The sequence below is a fragment of the Mercenaria mercenaria genome, chromosome 12 (assembly GCF_021730395.1).
Source record: "Mercenaria mercenaria strain notata chromosome 12, MADL_Memer_1, whole genome shotgun sequence".
Lineage (NCBI taxonomy): Eukaryota > Metazoa > Mollusca > Bivalvia > Venerida > Veneridae > Mercenaria > Mercenaria mercenaria.
Window position 1 is genome coordinate 16295834 of NC_069372.1, and position 13771 is coordinate 16309604.

The following is a 13771-nucleotide window of genomic DNA, read 5'->3' on the forward strand; positions in this document are numbered from 1 at the left end:
GTAAGGGAAAATTACAATCCAGGGCTCGACACTAACGCTGGTCCGCTGGTCCGAGACCAGTGCTTTTCAGGGAGGACCACTAACTTCTCGAATCTGTGTGGTCCGATGGACTACCGAAAATTACAAGCAAGTCATTTTTAAAATAAATTAATAAACATTGAACTGTTCACGGTACTGCAGTTTAAAAATAGAATTTGGTTTTCCCCGTGTATTTTTTCTTGAAATTTGGAATGCCCGGATGTAACGCTGGTACTAAAACCCGGGAACGGAACACGGTAACTTATCTATGCTTGAACTATTCATTTACGAACTATTGAGGTATCAGTACAGTATCCAGCGTTCGGTAGACCCGAGGTTCCGGATTTTGACCCGCGAAAATCGAGAAAAACTCGTATCTGACTCGCACAGAAAATGCCCCATGCGTCGGCGTGACCCGCGGAAATTTTCTTTGATGCGTCTCGAGTTCGAAAGTTCTGCCCCTGTGCCAGTCAAAATCCCAGTGAATTTAAATATTGTTTGCCGCCATAAGCGGAAGTATGGCAGTAGGCGGAGCGTCGTATATTAATTAGCTACTGACATATGTCAATTACGCCACGCGCCGACTGACACGTTGTCATCTCGCGGTTTGTATTTAGTACAATTATAATGCCCGTCATTATCAAAAGTGTTTATTGATCAAAAAGTTAAAAGTTAATTGATAACAAATCAGCCTATTATCGTGTTTGTACAACTTGTTAATTAGCGGTATACAGCTTATGCTGTATTGTTATGTCTTGCCGATTATTACTGCATGAACAACAAATTCATTAAAATCATTTATTTTATGTGCTTGACACGTTTATATAAGCCGATCGGCCGTTACGATCTATAGCATTTTATTTAATTTATTATCATTACCGAGGCTTTGTTTGGGCAAAAACAAATAAAAATGCTTTTAATAAGCAGAAATTATAAGTATTCAGTAGGTATAATGAAAAAAATAAGAAATTTATAACATGTATTTTATCAAGATTTTAATGTACTTTCGTTTTCCAAATTTGTCACCTGTTTTCACGGCCGTGATTTTCGGACATTTTTAACGAGATTTTCTAGTGCAATCTTAATGAAAAGTCAATAAAAAGTCTGCATTTAAGAAAAAATGACAACTGTTGCAAAAAAAAAAAAGCTCTTATTTTGAAGCTAAACCCCACCCACAAAATATGAATTGCTGAAAAAATCTTTATTGACATCTTTATTTTAAATTTGATTTTCAAAATTATTTAATAATTAAATGGCAGATGTTTATCAAAATAATAATATAAAAATCACATGTTTTGCAGTGTTTGTAAAAAGTACTTCATGGAAGAAGAGGGGGTCTCATATATTACTGGTTCTGTTAACTTAAAAAAAAACAACATCCATCTTGGTAGGACCACCTGAAATTCTGTCGGACCATCAGTTTGCAAAAGCTGCTGGTCCTTCGGACCACCACTGTAAAAAAGTTAGTGTCTAGCCCTGCAATCATTTACATGACCGTACAAAGCTAGTTTAAACCCAAAAGACTAGCAATTTTTAAAAGTTAATGATCAGAATTTTACCTAGAGAAAAACAGTGTTTGCCGAAATTCTCGAAAAACCCTGTATATTTACTGAACTTCTAAGTTAACATTTCTATGGCTTTTTTATGGTTAATCTTTTAGCACTATAAAATAGGGATGGTAGTAAGAACCTTTTTGATGTTTATTGATAAATCATCGCCAATAGTTTTAATTTTTTTGATAAACTCTGGTCAGTGATTTTAAAGCTAACGGATGAAATATATGCGAACGGGGAGAAGAGCATTATTTGCTTTTCACAGTTTAATGCCTGTATATTTTGATCCTAAAGCTGTTTTTTTTTTAAGTTATGTCTACTGACTACTGCACAGGCACGACATTGGAACCTGACATCTCAACTAAACACTTGTTAAATTTCTCATGAATGACTAGTTATACAATATTTTCAAAACTCAATAATAATACAAAAAAAAACTGAAATAAAAAAAGGAATTGAAAAAAAAAATCTGGTCCAGGTGAGGTTCGAACTCACGACCTCTGGTTTTCAACGCGAACTCGCTAACCACTACACCACTGTGGAGTTATGATATCATCATGACAAACATAAGTATATATAATAAAGTTCGGTAATGGCAGCGTGACGAAAGTCGTTTCAAAATGAAAATATTGTACTTTATTTCTTTTTTCTTCGTAGAAAATGTATTTAGCCCTAAATTTTTATTATCAAACGCACTTTAAATTTTTATTCAATATTCAAAGCAGTAAGCGGGACGCTTTTGACAACCGTAAATAGTAAGCGTCTACTGACGTCTTTACTGATTAATTACTATGTGAATAGTGCACATGAAAAAATCCGAACAAAACCGATTCCAAAAAGTACCACGAATTTTCAACTCGATAGTATCCACAGTTAGATCTCTCTATTCGTTTTCTTGTTCATACGTCTAACCGTAATGCGACGCTGTCGGCGCCGCTTCGCGGTGCCGGTAGCTCTGCTAATATTATATTATATAGTAATTGTATCTCATTGTGTAGCACTGTCAATATGTGATAATTACCTGTGAAAACAACTTTGATTTAATCAGCTTAAGTCCATAGAATGTTGTTAACATTCCTATGTGCATATAAATTACCTTATTAATTATGACAATTAACATTTAATTTAGTAAAAAAACATTTCAAGTAACATAAAATAAAACATTTTCATCAAGTCAAAACAAAAATGATCATCTACTATATATCATATTATGTGGTACATAAGGTGTCCAAAGTGGTACATAAAGTGCTGGTACATAAAGTGTCTGGTACATAAAGTGACACATTCGAATTGATCAATCAAGTACAAAATTTACCGATGCAGTTATTGTTAATTGCTTTGTTTAATTGGAGAATTAAGCCCAGTTGTGCAAGTAACCACAATAGCCTGTATTAAACACCTAGAGTGACTTTAAGGCCAATGTAAATTGAATCAAAGTTTAACATCCCATGAATGGTAGTTGTTTGCCCATTACTAGATCTATTTCAAAGTATTTTGATATTACATAAAATTTTGATAGTTTAGCTTATGTTACAAGTATGCACAGTTTTGTTTAATTGCAATTAATGTCACTTAATTATTGTTGACACAAACACTGAACACAAAAACAACTTGTCTTAGCCTAACAACAGTGTGATGACCGTGCAGTGTTTATATATGGCATTAAGCTGGTATGAGGAAATCATGTGTAACTGTATTATTGCATGGAATTTCTATGAAAAATGTACAAGTTTAAATCTTCATTCAATTATTTTCACCTCCCTTGGATTGGTTACACATTATACAAACATTACATTCTTTACTTTACAAGATGGCAGACAGCAGATAGGAATGGAAAATTACAAAGTGAAAATAACTAAAATAACAGCCTTTTGCTTGAGATTTTTACAAGTAAAATGCATTCAGTATTGAAACGTCAATTTGTTTTCTGCTTAGCTGTATATTTAATAATCATCATGATATTCGTTGTTGAAATTAAATTTAGACATATTAATGGAGACTTACCTCCGATAAAACTTTTTAAAGGGTAGACATTTTCCAGTTGATGAAAACAAACATTTAAAATGAAAATTTCTATATTCATGTATTGTGTATCTATAGATGGGTAGTTACTGGTAACTACTGATTGATGTGTTAACTACAGATTGGTAGATAACACACCAATTTGTTATGATCTCCGAACTGTTCATACACTGTGATCGGAATGGGGGACACCTGTGTCCTATGGACAGTATTAGACACACATCAAATTTACTTTGAATCTCTTTTCATTTTCAGTATTTACACTGCATAAGACTTGACAACAAAAATGAGTAGTGACTACCAGGAGTATCCTGATGTTGTTCAGGAGGTTCGAGGTGCTCTTGTAAGTAAAGTATATTTGAACTTGAAGTTTCTGTATTGTGGTAAATGTTCAACTGGTATAAATTCTTTAAAGTTCTGTGTGAAATGTTCAGATTTAAAAATATTCAAAATGAGCTATGCATATTAAAAATTTCCTCTCCACAGATGTTAACATTGTTTTAAATGCATCAGTTAATAGGGTAACTAATACGTTCACGATGCAGGGATGCCCATAAAATATTTAATTCATTCTGTGCAGACTTAAGTACCCCTCACGGTCAGCCCATTTTTCAATAGAATATCTACAACTTGTTTTTGGAAAGGTTGTTTTTAATCTGCACACAAACATACAAGTTTTGTTGAGGTAAGTAAAAAAGTACACTAGTACACTAGTTTCAATTAATGGTAAATTTTGTTCATTTATTTAAATCAGATTAAAAAACTATCTGTGGAGTGGACATCTCTGAATATAGACTCGTTTAAATCATTTGACTGATTTACAGAATCCAGGTCGTTTGAAGTTTCAAGGTAACAGTATAGTGTTCAAGAATACAAAGACGGGGAAAGTAGACCAGTTCCAGGGAACAGATATAGACCAGGTGAAATGGTTGAAGAGGGCCAGAGGTTATTGTCTCAAAATAGTCTTACATAGTGGACATATTCACAGATTTGATGGCTTTAAAGAAGTGGTAAGTTACACTTTTCGGTAGAAGATGATGAATATGTGTAGAGTTGCTCAGTTTTTTTCTTAGTCCACAACAGATTTCTTCTGAAGGTGTGACTGTGATGCATAATTTTGCCATGGACGGATGATTTAAGAAGAAAATATAAACATGCCAGTGTAAAGCTTGTGTAAAATTTTAAGTCTGATGATGGAAAGTTAACATATTTTTTTTTAGTTGTAAATTGCCACTTTCTGTTCATGTATTTTAAGTCTTTTTATAAACACCATTTATAGCCTCCTGCTTGACTGTTATTAAAGGCAGAGATAGTCTACTGAGATAGTCAGTTTTGTATTGGGTGAGGTAGTTGGCTGTCAATCTGACTAAAGTACATCTCCTATTACGCTACGCATAGGATCTGAGAACGACCTATTCATAGCCTCGTTCTGGCGACCCTTTCGCTAGCCAATCAGAACTTAACTTACAATATCTCGCAAATCTACCTGTAGCTTTGACATCCGATATTTACAATTCTTATGTCACTATGTGTCAGGTAGCCGGTTAGCTCAGTCGGTAGGCTACTTACTTTGTAAGCGAGGGGTCCCGGGTTCGAAACCTGGTATGACTGCACATTTTTCTTACTCTTTGACATTCGAACAAGTCGTCTGATTGGTTAAAATAAAAATAGCAATACTGGAAGTCCAAAATATACAGAAGACGGATGTGAATGGGTCGTTCTCAGATCTTCGTTTAGAAGATCAAGTACTTTAGTCAGATTGGTTGGCTGTGTACTGGTAGGTGAAATAGTCAGCTGAGTACTGGTTAGTGTCATAGATAGTCAGTTGAGTACTGGTTGGTGTCATAGATATTCAGCTGTGTACTTATCAGCAAGATAGTTGGCTGTACATCAGTTGGTGAGAAAGCCGTGTATCATGCTGTTATGTATTTGTATTTGTTGATAAAACTTCACTAGTCTCTCGAATTTTCTTCTTTAGGACCAGGAGAAATTGGGTTCATTTATATCACGTAATTACAACACCAAGCTTGAGACAGTAGATCTTTCTGTTAAAGGCTGGAACTGGGGACAAGCTAAATTTGAAGGTAATTATGCTCAGTTATATACAGAACTTGTTACCAATGGTGATAGCCGAGTTCAAGTCTGAAAAGTAGCAAATTCATGTTAGTAATGGCAAGAGAGACTCAGTTTTAAGAATTGTCTGACATTTGGTCAGAAGACCCAGAATGACCCGTCGGACTGAATGGAAACGTGTCTGACCGAAAACGTGTCAAAAAGAGTAAATAAGAACAATTAGATTTCACATACCATTCCATATTTTGTCTAAACTGTTTGATATATGGCTTTGAAACTTTGAACACTTGCTTACCATCATGGTCACACATTGCCATATAGTGCAAGACTTATCCAAATCCACAGAAGCAGGTACATTGTTTGTCTTATCTATTCGTTTTCTTTTGTCTGAAAATCTCTAGTAATATTTTGACCCTATACTTTTATCATTTCTTCAAATAATGGAGCGTGCTGTCAACAGACAGCTCTTGTTTGTCAGACAGGTCTGTCTGTCTGACGGGTTTTAGCAGTGACTGTTATGTGGCAATTTTACAACTGTAGAAGGACTTGTTATTTGAGTCATTGGTTTATGTTAACCTGTTTACAGATCTATATCAGCTTAGATAGAGAGTATGTTGTTGTTATCAAACCATCTAGATCTGGTGGTATTACACATTGCATACCTGACACATCAAGCAGTGACCATGGTCTGACACTGTATATAGAACAACTTTAAGTTTTAGAAAGACGTATTTTCTGCATATGAGATGAAGACATTAGTTAGATGCAATGCAGATAATAAAAAGTATGAATTTGTACTTACATAACTGTATATATCCAGTACTATTCAGTACTTAGACAATTTATTCTGTCATGAATTCAGGTACAGAAATGAATGAAATTTTCTTTAGGTAATGGACTGAACTTTGTAATTGACAACAACCTGGCGTTTGAGATACCCCTGAACAATGTATCACACACAACAACAGCAAAGAATGAGATCACACTGGAGTTCCACCAGAATGATGATGCAGCGGTCTCATTGATGGAACTTAGATTTCACATTCCTGGAGATCCAGCCAATCAAGAAAAAGACACAGTTAATGTAAGTATTCGGATTTTACAGTACAGGTCCTGGACTTGAGTTTTTAACTGCCAAAGTTCAGCAATATTAATAAATTAGCTGGAATATATTTTAAGTTGATACAGCACAGTTTTTGATTCATTTTTATCCCTGAATCTGGGGATGGTTAATTTTAAAGCCTTAATAAACTCAATACACAGTCTTGTCTGAGTCATGATTTCATTCCTTTTGAAGTCGGGAAGGACATATCAAGGTCGTAAGTCTTTCGACTCTTTGTTTTTGCAGGAAACTTGCTAGTTCTTGCAGGGACTTTGTCAGGATTACATGACAGCTGTATCTTAACTGAAAAAAGTGAACTTTTGAAACTTACGAAAGAGTCTTAAACCTGTTCCTTCATAAAAGAAATAAATATGTTATTATAAAGAAGTTTTACTTTGCAAATATGTAAGTGCAAGCCAGTGTTATATTAGTTTCCTCATAGGAATGTATTTTCTTTTTGTAGAAAAATTGAAATATTTTATTTACAGAAAGTTTAGTAGCATAGGCTCTGTTTTACAACACTGCCTCGGGAACTTAGTAGTGATAGACATTTCCTCATGTAGTTGATGCTGTTGACTAGACTATTGTCTGTGATATTTTCAGGAATTTTATAACCAAGTGATGGAGAATGCTGACATTATACAAGCTACAGGTGATGCTGTCTGTGTGTTCCCAGAGGTGCAATGTCTCACACCCAGGTAACTGTAGTTACTGACAACTTGATTACACATAATTTTTTGCATTCGGACGGCAAGTGATTTTGCCTGTGCGACCAGTGCAGACCAAGATCAGCCTGCACATCAATCTGCAAAACAATGCAGGCTGATCATGATCTGCACTGTTGGCTATTCAGTAAATGTTTAGTGAAAACCCCTTTGAATAATAAATGGTACTGCCAAAGATGAATGATAGACCAGTTTATTTTAGAAATTCAGCAGTGTAAAGGTTAGCGTTACATTAACATTCAGTTCTTTGTATGATGTGTAAGTGTATAACTGAAGACAGTATAGAGGACATTTTTATAAGATAAGATGTAATGAAAGCCTTTATTGACTTTCTATTCCTAGCTTTAGCATACTTGACTTCTATTGTTATAGCGAGGAACTGTTAAGTGGGAAATTTGTGTCACCATTTTTTCACAGTTTGATAGTTTGATACATAACAGCAAAGGATTTGTGACTTGTAGCAGATTGCACTGTGATTTAAGAATGCATAATATGCCTGACTGTTTTGAATTTTCATGTTACTCTGTGAACATTAGAAAAAATTAAAAATAATTAAATTTTTTGAAATATTTCCAAACCTATAGTTATGGTGAGTATTTTACAACATGTACACAACAAACAAATTTTTGTCAAGGCATTGGTTGGCATCATTGACTCACGTGCAGGTGATGGTGTTTAATTTGGATATTTTTTATTTTGCAGAGGTCGCTACGATATCAAAATGTACACAACATTTTTGCAGCTGCACGGTAAAACGTTTGATTACAAAGTTCCATACACGTCAGTCCTCCGGTTGTTCCTCCTTCCACATAAAGATGGTAGACAGATATTCTTTGTGGTAAGTTATTTGCAAGTTTATTCATCTCCGAATGTTCCTTCTTACTATATGAAATGGACAGGCACATGTTGCCAGAGTGGGAAGTGTATTTGTGCTTATTTTGCCAAACGGGGCATTTTAGTGGTAAAAATTGATCATTCATCTTCAGTTGACATCTTACTGGTACAGATTCCATGTATATGCATGCATCAAGCACTGAAACTTTTAACTTGTCTGATTTTAAAAAAAAGTCGATGAGGTATTATTGTCACTGTATAATTGATGCTGTCATTGGTAAAAGGCTTTTGTTTGGGCCCACTTTTTCTCAAAAACTTAAGAGTTAACTTATACCTTTAAAGCTTTGCACATCTATCTATCATCATTAGATGAATAAATAGGCCAAGAACCATAACTCTCACTTGCATTGTTGTAGAATTATCTCCCTTTATGTACTTAGAAAACTGGATTTTCTTGGTTAAAGTTTTTGTTGAGGTACATTTATCTTGAATCATATAAGAGCAACATCTCATTATCTTACATCAGTGGAAACTAACAAATCTCTGGTCTGGAAAGTGTTTGGTATTCTGAGAGTGCACATTATTTTGATATTATTATAAAACAACTACACTGTTAGTGGCAGTTCTACAAACAATGTAGTGTTGCAGATTGTTAATGAGAAGTTCTGTATAAATTTCAGGTGAGTTTAGATCCACCAATCAAACAGGGACAAACGAGATACCATTTTCTGATATTACTGTTTTATAAAGATGATGAGATGACACTAGAATGTGGACTGGGAGAGTATGTACTGTATTAATCTTAATTTTTATTTTTTTACGCCCGTGTTCACCAGACTTGGTCACAATGTTTATGGGATATAATATCGCAGCCAAGATCAATAACCAGGTGGATTAGCCCAGAGGCTCGGGAGTTATGGCCATTGAATTACAAGAAATTGTGAAAAATGATGGTTTCCTCTAACTTATGTAGTTCACCAGACTTTGTCATAATGTTGATAGGAATAATATTTTGGCCAAGTTCAATAACCAATTCGATCCTCCCAAGATTCTGTGGAGTTATAGGACTGTGTCCACTCTCTAACTTGAGCATTTCTTATCCAGTGTTCACCAAACTAGCTCACAATGTTTATAGCATCATGTATTGACCAATTTTAATAACCAGCGGAGTTTCCCAGAGGCTGTGTTGTTGCCTTCAGTACAAAAAAATTGCAATAGTTGTGTCCACTCTCTGACTTGAGTGGTTCTTACTGCTAATGTCCACCATTCTTGGTGACAAAAAAATAACATCTAACGTAGAACTGAACCACAACACACTAACATACTTTGTTATCCCCCGACGAAAGTCGGAGGGATATAGTTTTGGCGTTGTCCGTCTTTCCGTCCGTCCGTCCGTCCGGAGCCATATCTAGGAAATGGTTGGGAATATTTATTTAAAAACTTCATATACTTGTTCGCCACTATGAGTTCTTGCGGCCCGTCAAGTTTCAGTCAGATTGCCCTAGTAACACCAGAGTTATGGCCCTTAGAAGTTTCTAGTGTTAACTATATAGGGTACTATAAATATGGCAATTTCTGCATCATAACTTTTGATATATTTGACCTTAAACTATGAAACTTTAACAGAATTTAGAGCACTATAATGTGGTTGTGCACACACAATTTCGTGTGGATTTCTTTTGTAACTGCAGAGTTATTGCCCTTTAATTGTCTAAAAATCCACATATTTGTACATAACAAACTTGCCATTTGGCAGAATTTCATTAAATTTCTTTCATTCTTTTCTGTGAACATTTATTATAAACATGTGAAGTTGCGCACCCACACCTGGTCGCCTACTTGCCTTGGTCACCCGGGGTGACCCCAGGGTCAAAATTGACCCCGCCCCAGGGGTCACTTGATTTTACATAGGAAAATCTTTAAAAATCTTCTTCTCAAAAACCAGAAGCTCTAGAGCTTAGATATTTGACTTGTAGCATTGCCTAGTGGACCTCTACTAAAGTTGTTCAAATCATGACCCCGGGGTCAAAATTGACCCCGGCCCCATGGGTCACTTGATTTTACATAGGAAAATCTTCAAAATTTTTCTAAAAATAAACCAGAAGGCCTAGAGCTTAGGTATTTGACATGTAGCATTGCCTAATAGACTTCTACAAAATTTGTTCAAATCATGACCCCCAGGATCAAAATGACCCCGCCCCATGGGGTTACTTCATTGTACATAGAAAAATCTTCAAAATTTTCTAAAAATAAACCAGAAGGCCTAGAGCTTAGATATTTCACATGTAGCATTGCCTAGTGGACCTCTACAAAATTTGTTCAAATCATGACCCTGGGGTCAAAATTGACCCCGCCCCAGGGGTCACTTGATTTTACTTAGGAAAGTCATTAAAAATTTTCTTAAAATAAACCAGAAGGCCTAGAGCTTAGATATTTCACATGTAGCATTGCCTAGTGGACCTCTACAAAATTTGTTCAAATCATGACCCCTGGATCAAAATTGACCCCGCTCCAGGGGTCACTTGATTTTACATAGGAAAATCTTCAAAAAATTTCTAAAAATAAACTAGAAGGCCTAGATCTTAGATATTTGACATGTAGCATTGCCTAGTAGACCTACAAACTTTGTTCAAATCATGACCCCCGGGGTAAAATTGGCTCCGCCCCAGGGGTTACTTGATTGTACATCTGAAAATCTTCCAAAAAATTTCTAAAAATCATCAGTTTGACATTAGAAACATGTAGCTCATATTACTCTGGTGAGCGATCCAGGGTCATCATGACCCTCTTGTTTTTCATTTTTAATTTTCCATCAATATTTATAATCAACATGTGAAATTTTGTTTCCTCTCCCGTTCCCCCGCACCCCCACACCCTTAAAAAATAAATATATATACATATATATATTTCCATTCCTTTTTTTTTCTTTTTTAGCTCACCTGTCACATAGTGACAAGGTGAGCTTTTGTGATCACGCAGCGTCCGTCGTCTGTGCGTCCGTCCGTGCGTGCGTAAACTTTTCCTTGTGACATCTCTAGAGGTCACATTTTTGTGGGATCTTTATGAAAGTTGGTCAGAATGTTCATCTTGATGATATCTAGGTCAAGTTCGAAACTGGGTCACGTGCCATCAAAAACTAGGTCAGTAGGTCTAAAAATAGAAAAACCTTGTGACCTCTCTAGAGGCCATATATTTCACAAGATCTTCATGAAAATTGGTCTGAATGTTCACCTTGATGATATCTAGGTCAGGTTCGAAACTGGGTCACGTGCCATCAAAAACTAGGTCAGTAGGTCTAAAAATAGAAAAACCTTGTGACCTCTCTAGAGGCCATATATTTCACAAGATCTTCATGAAAATTGGTCAGAACGTTCAACTTGATGATATCTAGGTCAAATTCGAAACTGGGTCACGTGCCATCAAAAACTAGGTCAGTAGGTCAAATAATAGAAAAACCTTGTGACCTCTCTAAAGGCCATATTTTTCATGGGATCTGTATGAAGGTTTGTCTGAATGTTCATCTTGATGATATCTAGGACAAGTTCGAAACTGGGTCACGTGCGGTCAAAAACTAGGTCAGTAGGTCTAAAAATAGAAAAACCTTGTGACCTCTCTAGAGGCCATATATTTCATGAGATCTTCATGAAAATTGGTCAGAATGTTCACCATGATGATATCTAGGTCAAGTTCGAAAGTGGGTCACATGCATTCAAAAACTAGGTCAGTAGGTCAAATAATAGAAAAACCTTGGGACCTCTCTAGAGGCTATATTTTTCATGGGATCTGTATGAAAGTTGGTCTAAATGTTCATCTTGATGATATCTAGGTCAAGTTCGAAAGTGGGTCACATGCCATCAAAAACTAGGTCAGTAGGTCAAATAATAGAAAAACCTTGTGACCTCTCTAAAGGCCATATTTTTTATGGGATCTGTATGAAAGTTGGTCTGAATGTTCATCTTGATGATATCTAGGTCAAGTTCGAAACAGGGTCATGTGCGGTCAAAAACTAGGTCAGTAGGTCTAAAATAAGAAAAACCTTGTGACATCTCTAGAGGCCATATTTATGAATGGATCTTCATGAAAATTAGTCAGAATGTTCATTTTGATGATATCTAGGTCAAGTTCGAAAGTGGGTCACGTGCCTTCAGAAAGTAGGTCAGTAGGTCAAATAATGAAAAAACGTTGTGACCTCTCTAGAGGCCATATTTTTCATGGGATCTGTATGAAAGTTGGTCTGAATGTTTATCAACTGGGTCATGTGGGAAGAGGTGAGCGATTCAGGACCATCATGGTCCTCTTGTTTAAATGTTCAAACCTTCAACATGTTAAGTTGTGACTGCACAAGCCTTGCCCTCAGTCATGTTCAAGATATCTTACCAGTGTTCTCATAAGGACATCTGCTTTTATACGCCCGTTTGAAAAACGGGACGTATTATGGGAACGCCCCTGGCGGGCGGGCGGGCGGGCGGCGTCCACAGACCTTGTCCGGAGCATATCTTCTACATGCATGAAGGGATTTTGATGAAACTTGGCACAGTTGTTCACCATCATGAGACGGAGTGTCATGCGCAAGAACCAGGTCCCTAGGTCTAAGGTCAAGGTCACACTTGGAGGTCAAAGGTCAAATTCAAGAATGACTTTGTCCGGAGCATATCTTCTTCATGCATAGAGGGATTTTGATGAAAGTTGGCACAATTGTTCATCATCATGAGAAGGAGTGTCATTCGCAAGAACCAGGTCCCTAGGTCTAAGGTCAAGGTCACACTTAGAGGTCAAAGGATACAAGAATGAAAACTTTGTCCGGAGCATTTCTTCTTCATGCATAGAGGGATTTTGATATAACTTGGCACAAGTGTTCACCACCATGAGGCGGAGTGTCATGCGCAAGAACCAGGTCTCTAGGTCTAAGGTCAAGGTCACACTTAGAGGTCAAAGGATACAAGAATGAAAATCTTGTCCGGAGCATTTCTTCTTCATGCATAGAGGGATTTTGATATAACTTGGCACAAATGTTCACCACCACAAGACGTAGTGTCATGCGCAAGAACCAGGTCCCTAGGTCTAAGGTCAAGGTCACACTTAGAGGCCAAAGGTCAGATACAAGAATGACTTTGTCCGAAGCATTTCTTCTTCATGCATGGAGGGATTTTGATGTAACTTGACACAATTATACACCATCATGAGACGAAGTGTCATGCGCAGTTCCCTTCTTTAGAATTACTTCCCTTTGTTGTTACTATAAATAGCTTATATTGTAACTTTTTCATTACTAGTCGTAGGGAAAAATCGAGACCACTTTTCTGTAGTACAACATGCATGCTACATCCAATTTTGAGGTGTATTTTGACCAGTCTCTACCTGGTAAAGATTTTTGTGTGGACTTACAATTTTTTTTTTTTTTTTTTTTTTTTTTTTTTTTAAGATTAACTTCCCTTAGTTGTTAC

The 13771-nt window shown here is 36.2% G+C and overlaps 1 protein-coding gene across 1 annotated transcript in view; it reads left to right on the top strand.

The window, feature by feature from the left end:
- Positions 1-13771, top strand: part of LOC123533130 (FACT complex subunit SSRP1-like) — a 299019-nt gene that overhangs the window by 1298 nt on the left and 283950 nt on the right. The window contains exons 2-8 of the mRNA XM_053519296.1: positions 3849-3936; positions 4418-4603; positions 5572-5677; positions 6557-6750; positions 7372-7466; positions 8196-8331; positions 9008-9111. Coding sequence (XP_053375271.1) covers positions 3880-3936; positions 4418-4603; positions 5572-5677; positions 6557-6750; positions 7372-7466; positions 8196-8331; positions 9008-9111 — 878 coding nt within the window. The 5' untranslated portion in view covers positions 3849-3879. The remainder of the gene's footprint in view (positions 1-3848; positions 3937-4417; positions 4604-5571; positions 5678-6556; positions 6751-7371; positions 7467-8195; positions 8332-9007; positions 9112-13771) is intronic.